Consider the following 17,933-nt stretch of genomic DNA (forward strand, 5'->3'; position numbering starts at 1 on the left):
TACTGAGTATGTCCACATCACCATCAGACCATTTTATTGGTAAACTACACGGTAATGTAAAAGTAGTGTTTTTTTAGTGATCCAATACGTAATATAGGGCATTTATCATAATTTGGTTGTAATCCAGAGAGGTTAGAAAAAGTATCTTGATCCTCTATGAGGCTGTAAAGGGATACAAATTGTGGATTTAAAAGAAAACAATTATCATCAGCATACAATGACACCTTTGTTTTTAACTCGATGTATAATGATTTGTGTAAAGCTAATAGTTACAAGCATTGCTGATGATCCACACACGCCCATTTCCAGAAACACTCCATTCAGTTAGTTAGCTCGCTAACGTTAGCTAGGCTACTGGGTATGATTAATGTTACACTTAGGAGTTAAAGGTGTTAAGGGTTAATGTTAGGTGAAGGGTTTTATAAAAATAGTTCAGGTTAGGGTTAGCTAAGTAGTTGCAAAGTAGCTAAAAAGTAGTAAGTAGTTGAAAAGTCGCTAAAATGCTAAAGTTGTCCTTGGTAAGATTTTAACTCTCAACCTTTGGGTTGCTAGATATTTGTGTTTTACAACCACCCATCCACCTGTCTAACACATCATAAGAAATGGGTTTATGTACAGAATAATACGAAATCCTCTGAGACAAAGTTGCGTGGGAGGGAGATGACAAAACCTGCAAGGCAGGCCTGTTACGTGACGATTAACGTAAAATAAGTCTCTGGTCGGGAATTCACGAAGGCTTCAAGAGGAAACAACTGAAAAACATTCTCATGACTTGTGTACGGTGGATATTTATGTGATAGAGAGCACCGAGTCGAAAGACACAGGTAGGCTTTCACAAACCTTGACGTCTCACAAACAATTATGTTTTGATAGTCAATGACTACAGTATACATAAAAAAAAAAAAATCCTGGTCCGCTACAGAAATAAAGGTAAGAAAAGCTAATGCTGCTGTAAAAATGGGAACGACAAGAAGTCGGAAGTGACGGTAACACTGCCGATACACGCTGTTTGTTTGTTACCTATGCATATAGTAACTTTGCCCCCATCTACATGTACAGATTACCTCAACTGGCCTGTACCGGTGCCCCCTGTATATAGCCTCGTTATTGTTATTCTTGTTACTTTTTATTATTACTTTTTATTTTAGTCTACTTGGTAAATATTTTATTCTCCTTGAACTGGCTTGTAAGTAAGTATTTCAACAAGTCTACACTTGTTGAATTCGGCGCAAGTGGCAAATAAAGTTTGATTTGATACGTAAATAAAACACTATGCAGCACATTTTGATAATGGGTAGACTATTCAAAAAGACCACAATCATAAACTATTACTTATCTGGACAAAAATAAGATTAATTTTACAAGCACTGCTCCTTCAATGACCCTCTCTGAAGTGTAATTGATTTGGCGTTTTTAATATTATTTTGTGTTGGCATTGTACCACAGAATGAGTCAATGGAAACAAATTCAACAGCTCGAGTTCAAATACCTGGAGCAGGTGGATTACCTTTATGATGACAACTTCCCTATGGGGATTCGGCAGGTGCTTTCTGACTGGATTGAAAGCCAGGACTGGTGAGTGTGTATCTGTACTGGTGTCTGTGAATGTGTGTTTGCACACATGTATGCATTTGGTTTGGAGTGTCAAAATACTACACTACAACACTGGAATACTGTGTCTTAATCTCAATGGGTGCATTAACTGAGCTGTGTGCAATATTTATTTTTTGATGGGCACTTTACAAATATTATCAGATCCCACAGCAATGTCCCTGATCTCTGTTTTTAAAACGTGTGTTTGTACATAATGTTTTCATGTCTATATGTTCACCCGGGGAGACTGCAGCTGTAAATAATTCTGTCAGCTAAATTTGGTGCAAAACATCACCTTTTTATACCCCCCCAAGTGACATTAATATGAGATTATAGCTTTCATCTGGATTCCCCTGGTCAGTCTATGTCATGGAAAGAGCAGGTGTTTTGTCATGTTTTGAATACTCAGTGTATCTTCTACATGTTCTTATTACATAATCACATTTGGATTAAACACGGTAAAATTGGATACACTTTCTCTTAGCTGTGTATGTGCCTTTTTCAGGGAAATGGCCGCACACCATGAGTCCATGGCGACAGTTCTCCTCAGCAATCTCCTGTCTCAGTTGGACAGGCAGTGTTCTCAGGAACAGAACTTCCTACAAAGACACAACCTGAAGAACATCAACAAGCAGTTACAGGTGCCACAACAACCTCCCTTACAATACCATACACCCAGGGCAAAAACATCAACAACAAAAAATAATTGGTAGCACTGGTGCTTCCAATTTAAAATTAGGCACACAACATAACATTCAGGAGCATCAGAAAAGCAGATTTGTACGTTGATTTAGATAAAAGCCTTTATTGGGCCTATATGAATTCTAGCTATGTTTGAAGCACATGCTGTGCTCTCGAAATGAATAACCCTTCAAATACATTGTTTATTATTAAAAAGCTAAAATGTTGATACAAATACCTGTATGCTGAAATCCACTGTTCCGATTAGTTTACACTTAAAAACAGTTCGGTAGCGATGAGGTTTGTGCCGTAGGCTAAAAGCCCAATACATTATCACTGCATGTTGGCTATGCTTAAAATGCCCTGCCAATGATGTCGGCAAGGTAGTTTTTTAATTCTTTCAAAACATGAGGTATATGATCACACCGGTAATGGCTCCATTGTATTACTTGAGTGAGCATACATGTAAATAATTATTATAAAAATGATTTTTACTGGACTGATGGTGCCTGCATCTGATGGTCAGGTTCAGCGGATGGGGGGGAGAGAGCAGCAGAGGGTCTGCCTCTCACCATCCCTCCGCTAGTAATAACAAAGCAAGCCTACACTCAACTACTCATTCATTGCAGTGCGAGTGGAAGAAGCACATTTTATGGCTTCAAAAAGTGCTGAATAAAAACAAAAGATGAACTCACTCATTAAAAACAGCAGCTATTTGCTGTATTCATTGACGGTCTCTCTGGTCATAGTTTTAAAAGTTTAGAAATCTCACAGTATAAATTTTGCTGTGTGCTTGAGGAAGCTGCAGACACTGTAATTTGAGCTAACTGATTGGCCAGCCTTAGGCCGATAAGTGCAATTGATTGCTGTGTCCCGGCAGTCAAATTCCACGTGACCCTTCAGTCACGGTAATCAGGCTTCTCCAACCTCTGATGCTGCTGATGGTCATTAGTAGCCTACCAAACTTGCTAACTCCCTGGTACTCGGCGCTCTAGGTACTCAGCGCTCTGTTGTCCCTCTAATCACTCTGACATCCATGCAAATGCAATGGAATATCGAATCAAACACACATGAGCGCTCATGTTGCGCAACCTTTCAATAGGCTATGCAATTGCGTGAGAAAACAGTGATTGCCTCTACTAAAAAGAGGATCCGCTTTCTAAAGGTTAGGCCTACTATATTTATTTTTCAACTTTCCTAATATTAAACACATTGCTTATATTTACAGGAGTATAGTTTACCTGGCTGGCATGAAAATAAACCACGGGGAAAAGTGTCTTCCATTCACTATTTAAGTGCATAGATGACTTATTGTTTTCTGCTGCCCCTGTTTTTCGATACAGGTGCATGATAATGGTCCATTCTAAATCAAAACAAAATTCACAAAAAATGATTTAGTATATGTAAAGATGAGATTAAATCAAGAATAGTCTGATGGCTGACAATATTAGCCTGTCACTTGTGAATTATGTATCACTTATGAATGATGCCTAGCATAAGAAACAAGGTAGCCTAGCTCATAGGCCTATATGTTTCAATAAGGTTTTGTATCACAACTAAAGTGGCCAAATAACTGATTCAAATTAAGCACAGTTAGGCTCTTACAACCCTTGTAAAGCGGATAACTGGCAGACATAAGCAGCATGTGAGTTTCAATTTTGGGGAAGATAATTTTCACCATAAACATGCACATTTATAATAAAAGCATTACGTGCATAATTGCATTTGATAATGGTGTTTTCTGCTAATGGAATATTCACGCTTATAGCCTCCTACCATGTACTTATAATGTGAAGAAATAGTCGAATAGTTTATCAACATTTTATACAACGGGTGGGTCTAATGCTGATTGTTTTAAAAGCGCATTCTAACTGGTGTCTATTCTACAAGTTACCACCAGCTAAATCTATGACATTTAAATGCCTATTTACTCTGTTCCATCTGACTGCACAATCCATTGTCTCATCAGCCCAGTAAGGTAAATTATAAAATTGATCTGCGCTATAAAAAGCATCTCGACATTATCTCACATTTCTTTTAGACTAACATTTAGTTTAACAGTGGAGATTTGTATAAACCTTACGGTCTGTCTTTCCGACATTTGAAAAATTGTTTCAATATTCAAATTCGATCTCCAACTGTCCCATAGTAATGTAATGAACGTGTAGGGGCCTGGGTGAAAAGGAGGCAGGCAGCGTTTCTCAGCCAGTCGAAATCATGAATCCGCTGGCATAATTTATTATATGTATATACACACACACACACACACACACACACACACACACAAATGTCAATTAAAAAAAGGCGCAGGTAGTTTGCAGTCTTTCCAGCTTCAGTTTGAAGTTGTTAGGTGTGTTGTTGGCTAGCTCCTCTGAACAGTGTCCTAATGAGTGAGCACATTTTCCATGCCAGGCGAAGTTGTCTCATTAGCTCATTGTTATGGATGTATCCAAATAAATGTCATTAGAAAGCAGCTTAAACAAATGCAGCTACTGCTGCACTGTTTGACATGACTGTAAGTTAGTCGTAGTTGGCCAGCGAGTAAGCAAGGGATAAGAACGTTGCCAGCCAGTATGGCAATGGAACATATAGAACGAACGACTGGGTCGCGTCTCTAGCAAACCTAGATTTGTGTTGTGACTATATCTTGTGAAAGGATGAAATGGTATGAATAAATTAATCAAAATATATATTTTTTATCAATATGTTGATCAATATTTTAACATGTTGGTAACCCATTGTATAAAAGCGATAATGCCCTTTATTTCTTGCAGAGAATAGAATAGGTCAATCTTTGTACTATGGGGGACAGTAGATGTTTGTTAGGCCTACTCATCTTGTTGGCTGACGAAAAGTAAATGTGGACAGTTTTTCCAATATCTTCAATATGCATCTTGGAATTGGATAAGGACGTGAGCAGTTGCCTCCCCGATGTGTCTGTCTTCACTTGTAACCTGCGAGAAAGACCCGATCGCGTGATGGAGTGCGCAGCACTCTAGGAGAAGGGCACAACAGCCACTGGACACAAGGGGTGCCGCTTAGGGTGCATTATGGCAACACAAAGGGGATGCCGCTGTGAAATTCTAGGCATTATCAAGTGCTTGTCAAATTGTGAGTGAGAGACTGATGTAGTGTGTACAACCTGTGCAAAAAAAAAAACAAAGCAGAGCTCATGTCTTTCTAGCACCTTTTTTCAAATAATCATGCAGCCTTAATGTATTAAAAATCTAAACATATAGCCCAACATTTGTAGAACAATTACATTTACATTAATAACTCTAAATTAAGCATATAAGAATACCTATTTCTTAACCACTCAACACAGAATAGCCACATGTGCACTACCTCAAATCGTTTGGCAAAAACATCCTATTTTATTCAGTTTTGTTAAAATTGTATTCTTCCTACTATAAAATAATGCCACGGAATTCTAAACAAATCCTGTCTGAACTGTGTAGCCCACAGCCATTTGGCATAGTCCGATAAGGACAACTCAGAGTATGCTATTCTGTTCTTCTGAAATGGACTAAATTTTCTTATCATGCTTGTTTAGACTGGTCTAAAACAAATGGATTTATTAGACTTTTTCAAATGTAGATTTTCCATAGGTCAGCATCAGTGGCTTGTAGGCCAGGCCATGTGTGGAAGCCAGGAGATGCTAAATGTGTTTGTTAATTAACGGTCAATTACTGTGAGAACGACAGTTATTTGCTTGACAATCACTGGCTGACGAAATTTCGTGACCATCAGACCTAGAACAACAACCCATAACTTCCTGCTAATGAGGAGTGGTACTGTGTAGTCCACGGTTAATCAACTACTATTTCAAAAGGTCTGGTCACACTTCCCCTAGATGGCAAAGGTCTGGATGGATATTGTTGTTTATCAGCTTAGTAACAAACTAAACCTATGCGACCCGAACTGTTCAAACCGTTCCTACCCCTTTTGTTGATGGAGAGAACATTTTGCAGTTTTAAAGCACATTCCCTGCAATTCTACACATTTTGCCATGTCTTATGTTTGTTATACCTGAGTCAATGGGGATCATCTCGGGGTCGAAGCCCCTGGGCACGTAAACTGCCCATGACAACTACAATATTTAGTTAGGCCAACCAGCTAACTTACTAATCTAGCTAACATGGCCAGTAGTTGATCAAGTGGACATATCTGATAGGTAAAAAAATATCTAAGATCTGTCAGTGAATGACATAACAAGAGGGAAACTGTCCATGCCCTACCAAATTTCGAAATTGATCCTTGTGCATTCTACTATTACAACTCTCAGCAGCAGTAAGTTAAAGGGATACTTCAGGATTTTGGCAATGAAGCCCTTTATCTACTTCCCCAGAGTCCGATGAACTCATTGATACAATTTTTATGTTTCTGTGTGCAGTTTGAAGGAAGTTGCTGTATAGCGTAATGGCTGAAAGTTTATGGTAACAGCTGTGCTAACGCTAGTAAGCACTGGCTCGCAAAACCACCTCTAACTTAATTCATACTGGATGTAGAGACATACAAATGGTATCCATTAGTCCATCTGACTCTGGGGAAGTACACCACATTACCGAACGAATGTGGACACCTGTTCGTTGAACACCTCATTACAAATCATGGGAATTAATATGGAGTTGGTCACCCCCCTTTGCTGCTATAACAGCCTCTACTCTTCTGGAAAGGCTTTCCAGTAGATGTTGGAACATTTGCTGCGGGGACTTGCTTCCATTCAGCCACGAGCATTAATGAGGTCGGGCACTGATGTTGGGCGATTAGGCCTGGCTCGCTGACTGCGTTCCAATTCATCCCAAGGGGGTTAAGGTCAGGGCTCTGTGCAAGCCAGTCAAGTTCTTCCACACCGATCTCGACAACCAGTTCGGTACGGACCTCGCTTTGTGCATGGGGGCGTTGTCATGCTGAAACAAAGGACCTTCCCCAAACTGTAGCCACAAAGTGGAAGGCTCAATTGTCTAGAACGTCAGATTTCCCTTCACTGGAAAGATTTTTACACGCTTCAGCACTCTGTGGTCCCATTCTGTGAGCTTGTGGCATAAAATTTTGCGGCTAAGCCCTTGTTGCTCCTAGACGTTTCCACTTCACAATAACAGCACTTGTAGTTGACCGGGGCAGCTCTAGCAGGGCAGAAATTTGACAAACTGACTTGTTGGAAAGGAGGCATGCTATGACGGTTCCACGTTGAAAGTAATTTGAGCTCTTCAGTAAGGCCATTCTACTGCCAATGTTTGTCTATGGAGATTTACATGGCGGTGTGCTTGAGTTTATACACCTGTCGGCAACGGGTGTGGCTGAAATAGCTGAATCCACTAATTTGAAGGGATGTCTACATACACAAATGTATGTATACGTATTAAAAGCCAGACTGAGTTCCAAAAAAACAAAATTCTGGTTCCAGATCCAGACAGTGGTCCACTAGTTGAATATGACTGGAGTTGTGTGTGTGTGTTCAGTATGGATAGGGAAGTGAAAGACGATATTGTCTTTAAAAAAAAATGTTGTTTAAATGTAGCTTTAGAGATTGGCTTACACGTGTATTGGTCTTCCCCATACTGAGTATTCTTTCACTGATAAGTGTTTTCCCAGTCATAATTTGACTTCTTACCCTATTGAGGCGAATCAAAGAAACATGTTTGGAATCTTGCTGAGGTCTCAGGACATTGACTGGTAGATTGGTAGTATATTTCTTAGATTCTCTGAGAATTGTACCTTAAAACACTAACAGGAATAGAAAATGTCTGTTTGAGGTTGATGGGCATGGGGCCATATTTCTGTGTTACACTAACTGATGTAGGGAAGACATACCTCAGCAGAACTTTGTGGTTTCCACACTTTCATTTCATGTGTGTGCAGATCGTGTTATGCTTCTCAGAGGTAGTAGTAGCACGAACATTGAGAGGTTTGACTTGGGAGTGGTGCTTGGCGACGTGCGTTTTGTTGTTTAGGTGTAATGTCTATGACGCACAGAGGACAGGCGGAAAATATCTCTTTCCAGACAATTTGTGCTGATTGTTCCTTGAAGGTATACAAGCATTGTTTGGGGTCTGTTCTTTTGAACTCAGTCAATTTAGGGAATTCTATGGAAATGCATTTTATGAAGAAAAAAAAAAAAAAAAAAAACCTTCTCCAATGTTTCATACCTGAATAGCATTTTGTTGTGATGGCATTGACCCACTGAATGAATAATATATTCAACCCACTATGCAAATCTATTAGTACTGGAAATCAAGATTGCAGTGCTTATGTCTCATCTAAAGCTACACTCTTAAAAAAGAAAAAAGGTTACCAAATGGTTCAGCAGTCCCCATAAGAGAACCATCGCCAATACATTTTTTTTATTTTTTAGATTTGAGTCATTTAGCAGATGCTCCTATCCAGAGCGACTTACAGGAGCAATTTAGGGTTAAGTGGCAGATATTTCACCTAGACCGCTCAGGGATTCAAACCAGCTAAATCTTGACTACTGGCACAATGCTCTTAACCACTCGGCTACCTGTCGCCTCAGCCAAGTACCAGGTAAAACCCTTTGCTTCTAGATAGAACCTCTCTGAAAACCAAAAGGATTCTTCAAAGGGTTCTCCTACGGGGACAGCCAAATAACCAGTTTTTAGGTTGTAGATAGCCTTTCATACACTCTTAGAGCTGAACACTCAGACACTCTATTTTTCCAAGGGGATTTCTCTTGATCAGCTAAAAAAAAGTCAGAGGGGTGATAGATGGGGTTTTTACTGTCTTTCTCTGAATACAGTAGGCTGAATTACACTGTTGAGCTGATGTTGTTTGTTTGTGCTGTAGTTGTCATTGTGATGATTTAAAGGGTATCGCGTGGGGTTTTCAAGACTGAATCACCCTCCTGTCATTGGTCACAGACAAAGACTGAAAGAGAAATCAGGTTTCACATGTTCACATCAAAACTTTCCGTTTTGTCACAGAGGCCTTGAGAGAATCTGCGGCATTTTGCAAAACCAGATAAAAATATGGCAAGATGCGTGTGGTGTTTGAGACACGTTTTGCAAAGAACTGAGTTCAGATCACAGAGACTGCTAAAGCTAACGAAAGGAACAAATTAAGGGGTACAGAGGGCAAGTCCATTCATGGTTTTGTTCGTTAGGATACACTGTAGCAAAACAAGCATTTCTTATTGAATAAGTTCAGCTAATACCTCCCTGTTTCCCTCTTTCCCTCGTGTTCTCCCCATGCTCTATTTGTGTTTCTGAGAAACCACCATATCTTGACAGAACGCACTTTCAAAAGCTCTTAGAGAAAATAATTTTATTTAGTTTTATTTCACCTTTATCCGTTAAGTTCGAAAAATGTAAATGTTGTGTTTCAAATGTTTTTTTAAATAGTACTTTTATTGACAGGGATAGACATTAAATGAGAGGGAGACAGAGACCCACTGGGCACACCACATTTCAACATGAATAATATTTGGTTGAGTCGTTGATCAATGAGATTACAACCTAGATTCACCCACTCGCAGCCAAAAGTTAGTTGAATTTCCATTGTGCTATCACCATGCTTTCAACCATCTTTAAAAGGACAACCAAGATTTTTGGCTTACTTGTCACCCAAATGTCTAAAACTGGGCTTTCGCCCATTTTTTAAAAGCACATCAAAGTTCAAATGGGAATATGATGTCAGATATTTTGTTTATTTATACAACAGATCGTGTTGTCCACTGTGCTTAATCTAGTAGCAAAACCAAATGACCTGGATTGCAGTTGAGATTACGTTAAAAGTACATGGTGCAATGTGATCAATGCCGTTCCAGATTCTACGCATATTACAGCAATTGTGAAGACCTCCACAGACCTGCGACGATCGATGCATGCTATCGTGAACATGCACGCTTTTATATGATTACATAACTTTTATAGTTTCCCAAACCTCAATATGGTTACTGAATGGATGTGTTACTCGTTTTAAGGTTGAATGTTAGATGACTTAATATTATATAATTGTTTGGTTGACAAACGCAACCAAATATCAACATTTTAAGGAGATGTATCTACTGCTGTCCATCTGAGCAACTGGCTTAGCCCTATTCTTTAAGTTCGATTTTTTGCTTGACATGGCTTGACATGGTGACATGAATCAAACACAAACTATTCATTTGGAAAACCAACAAATGAAAGCTAGTCAATGGTACAGATGGCACTATCCAAGCAGAAGATATCTCATTCAAATGTTGATATCTGGTTTGCGTTGTCAACCAAACACAATTCAATAGTATTAAGTCATCAACCTTAAAATGAGTATCACATCCATGGCCATATTGAGGTGACAAACTATAAAAGTCATAATCACACAAATTAGCAATGGAAATCAAATTTATCAACCCATGGAGGACTGGATTAGGAGTCACACTCAAAATTAAAGTGGAAAACCACACTACAGGCTGATCCAAGTTCCTGCAAGAGGAAGGCATTGATGCTATGGACTGGAGCGCCCGTTCCCCAGACCTGAATCCAATTGAGCACATCTGGGACATCATGTCTCGCTCCATCCACCAACGTCACGTTGCACCACAGACTGTCCAGGAGTTGGCGGATGCTTTAGTCCAGGTCTGGGAGGAGATTCCTCAGGAGACCATCCGCCACCTCATCAGGAGCATCTCCAGGAGTTGTAGGGAGGTCATACAGGCACGTGGAGGCCACACACACTACTGAGCCTCATTTTGACTTGTTTTAAGGACATTACATCAAAGTTGGATCAGCCTGTAGTGTGGTTTTCCACTTTAATTTTGAGTGTGACTCCAATTCCAGACCTCCATGGGTTGATAAATTTGATTTCCATTGATAATTTATGTGTGATTTTTGTTGTCAGCACATTCAACTATGTAAAGAAGAAAGTCTTTAATAAGAATATTTCATTCATTCAGATCTAGGATGTTATTTTAGTGTTCCCTTTATTTTTTTGAGCAGTCTAGTTTTTTTTCTTCTGATGGTGGATATAACCTTAAAGATCTGACATTGTTTTAAAGGTACAAATTCAACATATTTTATATAAGGTTTGTCTATGTTAAATTGGTTACCATGATATAATCCTGTGGTTGAAATGTTACCCTCAAAACAACAGTGTAAGTTAAATACGTTGACAAATTACAATGAAACCGCTTTGATTCAACAAGTTTGTGCCCAGTAGAAGTGCAGTGGGACCGGGTTTAGAACACATGCAGGCAGGGGCCTGCATATGTCAAGCGGTGTAGACAGCAGTAGCATAATATTGCAGCGAATTCAGGGGGTTAGCCCGCACCAGAATTCAAACCCAGGTCCAGCGACTGTCAACCCAACACATTAGCAGTTTTGCTAAGAGATTCAAATATCGTGCGTGTGTGTTTCAGATAAAATACAAAGCCTACCCTCTGCTCATGGCCGGGGTCATCTCCACTAGCCTCAGAGAGGAGCGTCGTATCATCGCCTCAGCCAACGTACCGGAACAGGTGTGTCACTCTGTTATGTCACCAGGAAACCTCCATGATTTTCCCCCTCTTATCTTTCTTTCCTCAAAATACCTGGGAAAACAGAGGCAGGAAGAGTTTAGACTAAAGTGCAACCGAAAGGCCTGTGTGTGTGCATACAGATGTAGCATCTTAATTTGATCACCCTGTTGCTGGAGAACATTCTCACAATGCAGGAAATGTTAAACTTGTAGTGTGTTTGAGGTTTTAAAAGGCTTCAAAAGTTTGTCATGATCCTTTTCAAAAAATGTATCGACCCCATTTAATTATAATCCACATAATAATTTGCATCCTGTTGCTGCAGGATTATTTTCCTGCTGTAGGAAACTGGCTCAAATTTTAAGATCCTACGTGTGTGTGTGGTTAACCTCTATCTTCTTGACAGGGCCCGTTGGAGAAGTCTGTACAGAATTCTGTAGCCTTCGAGAGACAGAAGAACATGGACAACAGGGTGGTCATGATCAGGAGTAGTGTGCAGATGCTGGACCCGGCAGTGAAATGTCTAGAGGACATGCAAGATGACTTTGACTTACGCTTCAAAACTATCCAGTCTCGAGGTCAGCTATCTGGCCAATCTGAAATCAACTTCCAGCTCCTATCCCCTATGGAGTCCCCTAAGATCTGAGATGATTTGATAGCTCTCATATAATATCGGATAGCTGTAAGTAATATGGCAATAGCTGTGTCTTACCCTCTGGTGGCCTGATGTGGTGGAATGATTGAATAACTAAGGGTAAGACTTTACTTAAGCCCTGCAGGTGTAATGCATTGTGATGCGGTTATAATGCACTGTAAGACTTACCGTGAGCATATAGGCTTAAAATGGGCAATTTGGGATTTGAAAAACAACATAGCGATCACCACCTTTTTGTTATATTCTTCAATAATCAATGGCTATACTACATTAATTTGAAAGTCTAAAAATGTACATACAAATCCCAGATTGCCCCTTTAAAGTGTTACCAAAGTTGTTATTCCCCCCGCTGTCATATTAGATGTGCTTGTGTCCCTCAGATCAGGCGGACAGGAACACAGAGCGGATGGAACCGGAAGTGGCCCGTCTGCAGGAGATTCTCAACAACCTGGACTTTAGAAGGAAGGTGTGGGGACACTGTAACATGCATACATTTAGATAAACCAGCAATCAGCTATGTTTGTCAGCTGCACCTTTTTACTCTCTATGGCTGTAAACAGTCAAAGCCCTTATCTGCGAGCCCTTATCTGGGAGTGAATATGCATTTATTTGAATTGGTGCCACCATTTGCCATTTATAACTGTGTTAGTTACTTATGCAATTGCTGTCTGATGCAGTTTAAGTCTATACAACTCTATGAATATTTATCTACAGTATATAGATACGATTGTTAAAGATTTTCCTTTTTTGGGGCCTGTGACATGTGGAGCGCACCGAGGCATCAAGCACAATACTGCAAGTTTGATTTAACACTGCAAAACAGTTCAGTGAGTTACGATATCAAAGAATGTTAATTGAATTTGCTTTGGGCTTATACTACTTCCATCAATTAGTGCATACATAATCATATGGATTGGCCCCAGTGGGAATCGAACCCACAACCCTGGCGTTGCGCGTCCCATGCGCTTGCCAACTGAGCCACACAGCAGTCCGGACCAGCATTGAGATTTTATTGTTCCACCATAGGAGATCCTGTCTAAAATGAGTGACGTGATAAAAGAGATTGACGCTCTGATAGCCTCCCAGCTGAACCCAGAGCTGATGGAGTGGAAACGCAGGCAGCAGATCAACTGTATAGGTGGCCCACTGCTCACTGGACTGGACCAGCTCCAGAACTGGTAAAACGCACATGTGCAGGAATGCATGCACACGTACATATACCGTAAACACACAGTATCGGTCATTTTCAGATCAGCTTTGCTATCACTTAAGGGGTGGGCAATTCCAGTCCTCGAGGGCCTGATTGGCGTCAGTTTTTCCCCAGCCCCAACTAACACACCTGACTCCAATAATCACCTAATCATGATCTCCAGTTTAGAATGCAATTATGATTAATCAGCTGTGTTTGCTAGGGATGGAGAAAAAGTGGGATGCCAATCAGGCCGAGACACTGTTCTTAACTCATAACTCAATCCTAAAACACAGTAACTTGGGACCGCGCTCTCTCTCTCTCTCTCTCTCTCTCTCTCTCTCTCTCTCTCTCTCTCAGGTTTACTCTGACGGCCCAGAGTCTGTTCCAGATGAAACGTCAGCTGGACAAACTGGGAGAACTTATCCTGAAGGTGACCTATGCGAGCGACCCCATCTCCTTGCAGAGACCGCAGCTGGAGGAGCAGGTCAAATACCTCATCGACCACCTGATCAAAAGGTACTAACCTCAACAAAACCACACACCTCTGGTCAGATACCTACCCTTATCTAACTAAATGCATATGTCAGACTCTACTTTAGAGTCGGCGGCGCACCAGTTTAAACAAAGCATAAACTGTCTGCCAGTCTCCCTTTGGTTAAAGTTTAACTTAAAGTTTAACCGTTAAACGCTTGTGAATTTAGAAAGGCTGAACGTAAAATGGAAGGCCTGCAAACTTTAGGATGCAACCACACTTGTAAATACAAATAATTTTATAAAATATCCATCACAAAATAATTATCCCCAAAAAACTGGACACGTAGGGACGCATTAATGGTCTTGTTGACAGGGAAATGGACTTGACTTATATTGCCTCCACCCAAATCTAGGTGGTGTACACAACTGCTCTCGTGCTATTGTCGTTCTCTTGTGTGCCATCTTTGTGTCATCCTTTGTGCAATGTCCACAGCTCATTTGTGGTGGAGAAGCAGCCATGGATGCCAACCCACCCCCAGAAACCTCTCATCATCAAGACCGGGGTGCAGTTCACCACCAAAGTCAGGTACAGTATGTGTATCAAGATGCAACACAACTCAATTGTGATTATCAATTTGTTGTGTGGGTGCATATTAAATGTGTGTTTTTAGTCAGTATTTCTGTTTTGATCACGTTGTATATCCAGATTGTTGGTCAAACTCCCAGAGGTGGATTATCAACTGAAAGTGAAGACGATATTTGACAAGTAAGACATGCGTAAAAGCATTTTAATCTCCATCTTTTAGCCAATGTTTGTACACTGGTGACAATGTAACACATAAATATTGTGGCACATTCACTTTGAAGGGTGAGCGAACCAGTGGTTGCTCTTTGCAAGCTCTGTTACACATACTGTGTGTGAACATGTCACGGATATACTGTGTTCTATAAACAATGTTTCATAGACATCCATTAGCAAGCTGGCACTACAATACGGAGTAATTTAGCTTTTTTCTATATTATTTACCCCTGTGTGTAGGTACCTCCCCCCTGGCAGAGTGTGAGTATACTTGTGTGGGCTGTTCAGTGGGAATTTCCTTCTACTGTTATTTAGGCCAATATCAAGTAATGTGTGTGTGTGTGTGTGTGTGTGTGTAGGGATGAGGTAGAACAGTGACCAAAAAGAGCGATACGAGAAGCCATTTTTGATTACAAATCAGATGACCCGGTTTAAAGGATCGGAATGATCAGTTGTTTTTACCTCTGCATTTGCCATGTATCTTAGCTCAGTGTGTGTGTGTGTGTGTGTGTGTGTGTGTGTGTGTGTGTGTTTGTTTAGTTCAGACTATTAACTGTGGCTTTACCGCATCCCTCTCCCTTCAGACATCGTCAGTTCTTCATCCTGACTTCCACCACCAAAGTAATGGACGTGGAGGAATCATCTAATGGCTGTCTATCTGTAGAGTTCAGACACTTGGTAATCTCTCACCTTCACTGTCCCCACTAACATATTCAGAATAATTTCAAACTCAAATCTGTTAATACACAGGTTTAGTGAAACTCAAAACTGATTTGGTCCAGTGGGGCTGGCTGCAGCAGCCATACTGGACGTATGCAACTGTTTGCAGTGACCCTGTTATATTGCAAAAATTATTTATTATGATCGCTCTGGCCTAGCTGTACATGAAATTGTATGAATAGTGCATTTTATTATTAATTTCTGTATATTTATCTTCAGCAGCTGAAAGAGAAGAAATATGTTAACGGTACAAAGGTGAACGAGGTGAGGGGAAATATGACAGTTGAACAGTAATTTTTGTTTCTCCCTAAATGATGGTTAAGGGTCAGTGACTCAAGCCTATCAAAAGGTTACAATCTAGCACAGTGAACTTTAGGAAAGCGTGACCTTTGAAACTTGACCTTCAGATTTGTTTGCGGTTGACACTAGTTTCCACAGCCACAAACTCAAAAACGCTGCCTATTCCTTCTTAAAATCTGATTTAAAACCTAACAGTAACCACACTGCTAACCTTATGCCTTAAATTAAGCAAATATTTGTTTTATGAATTTTTGCAATTTAGCCAAATTTAACTTTTTGACTGTGGTTACTAGTGCAAACCTTTTTTTGTTTTCCATGTTAGCCTTTTTAGAAATGCTTTGGGGAGAAACTAAGTCTTTTTAATGACAACTACAAAAAATATAAATTCTGGTCAACCAGAGGTCATTTAATTAAAGTTATTGGACCCTGAGGTGAATTAAGAGTTTACTAATTCCGATTTATTTTTAGGTCAATTACTTTGCCTGAGGTGATATCGTTTTAAAAAAACAACTCAAACATTTCCATTAAGAAAAAGTAGTTGCTTTCTTAAAACAGTAGAGGGCAACATTACCATGGTTTTAAAGTTTTCCCCTCAATTTGAAGTTTTTTAAATATAATTTTTTTTACTCCTTTTCAGGACAATAGTGTGTTTGTTTGTATACGTTTCGAGATGGCACCATCATTTTACCGCAGATGAAAAACATTTGAACTCTTTCTGAGTAAAAAAAAAATCATAGATAAAACTCATTTTTGTATATATTTTTTATTTGACCTTTTTTTATTCACATGACTCAACAAAACTCAGGTCAAGCCTTCCCTCAGATGCTCTTAGGATACAGGATCCTTATTTCATCCAGAAATGTACTTAATGAATGCCACTATCAAACGTAGCCCGATTACTCATATACTGAAGAGAAAATATTATTACTTCATAGGAGACGGTTTTCCTAGCCTTGTTATGGAATACTGTTATTGGTTAAATATGACAAATTCCTTATCCTTGTTGATAGTTTGTCATTGAAATGTATGACACTTTTTAGTGGGTCACTCACTGAACAAAAATGGTTTTGTAGCCCTTGGCTATTGTATTTAATGTGTTCTGAGGAAAAGGTTTAGTAAAGTGTGTGTGTATTCTGCTGGTTCCAGGGTCCTCTCTCTGTGACGGAGGAGCTCCACTCCCTCAGCTTCGAGGCCCAGTTCAACATACAGGGCATTAACATCGACCTGGAGGTCAGTCAGTCTACACACTCCTTCACACATCCTGAATACGACACACACACTCCCACACACATTCTTACAATACTCCACATATAGTCCCTCACTCACGCCTTAGAACCCCCACATAGCATAAATTGTCAGTTATTATTAGTCCTTGTTAAAAACATGTTATATAGTTTAGGTCTTAGGAGCATGACTAGATACTGTTGTGTCTTTACTATCATTAACTGAAGACTGATAGTTTTTTATCAAAGATTCTCTGTAATTAGTTACTATGCGATCAACTGATTAATCACGTAACTAATTAACTAGGAAGTCGGGGCACCAAGGAAAAATATTCAGATTACAAACTTATCATTTCCTAAAATAACTTTTCAGATATTGTATCTGATCAATTAGTCTTCGAATTAATGAATTATTTACTTTACCTCACATTAGTCTCATTCCAAACGTCGTAAGTTGTTGGTTATCTGCATTGAACCCAGTCTTCACTATGAGTCATCCTTACATCAATTGTCTTAAATAATTGATTTATTACTAAGTAATTCACAGAAATGCATAAACAAAGGTAAATGTAATGATAGGAGGATGTGCCCTAGTGGGCTAAACCGGCATGTCGGCTTGTTAGACAAAGGAGAAGTGTGTCGTCTTGATCGTTGGTGAAAAGTCTTTCTTTTGTAGAATTGTCAGTCTCTCTCACTCTCTCTCTCTCTGTCTTGGTTAGAGGGGATAGTTCAAAGTGACATTCGTTATAGAATGGATGTTTTGGCGGTTGTCGTTCTTCGCGTTCAATGATGCCGAGTTCCTAGCTGCAGACTAGTAATTAATAAAGACATGTTCTCATTCTGTC

The 17,933-nt window shown here is 39.7% G+C and overlaps 1 protein-coding gene across 3 annotated transcripts in view; it reads left to right on the forward strand.

Moving 5' to 3' along the window:
• Positions 1–327: 327 nt before the first annotated feature.
• The window catches only part of LOC118367153 (signal transducer and activator of transcription 4-like), a 28,361-nt gene continuing 10,755 nt past the window's right edge, over positions 328–17,933 (forward strand). Inside the window, exons 1-14 of one of the 3 annotated variants that reach the window (XM_035750247.2) lie at positions 328–930; positions 1,447–1,575; positions 2,099–2,234; positions 11,630–11,728; positions 12,132–12,303; positions 12,761–12,846; positions 13,407–13,558; positions 13,930–14,088; positions 14,540–14,632; positions 14,753–14,812; positions 15,086–15,106; positions 15,430–15,523; positions 15,785–15,829; positions 17,012–17,095. In XM_035750247.2, coding sequence (XP_035606140.1) covers positions 1,448–1,575; positions 2,099–2,234; positions 11,630–11,728; positions 12,132–12,303; positions 12,761–12,846; positions 13,407–13,558; positions 13,930–14,088; positions 14,540–14,632; positions 14,753–14,812; positions 15,086–15,106; positions 15,430–15,523; positions 15,785–15,829; positions 17,012–17,095 — 1,329 coding nt within the window. In that variant the 5' untranslated portion in view covers positions 328–930; position 1,447. The remainder of the gene's footprint in view (positions 931–1,446; positions 1,576–2,098; positions 2,235–11,629; positions 11,729–12,131; positions 12,304–12,760; positions 12,847–13,406; positions 13,559–13,929; positions 14,089–14,539; positions 14,633–14,752; positions 14,813–15,085; positions 15,107–15,429; positions 15,524–15,784; positions 15,830–17,011; positions 17,096–17,933) is intronic. The other 2 variants (XM_035750246.2, XM_035750248.2) reach the window with 2 other exon arrangements.

The sequence above is a fragment of the Oncorhynchus keta genome, chromosome 34 (genome assembly GCF_023373465.1).
Source record: "Oncorhynchus keta strain PuntledgeMale-10-30-2019 chromosome 34, Oket_V2, whole genome shotgun sequence".
Lineage (NCBI taxonomy): Eukaryota > Metazoa > Chordata > Actinopteri > Salmoniformes > Salmonidae > Oncorhynchus > Oncorhynchus keta.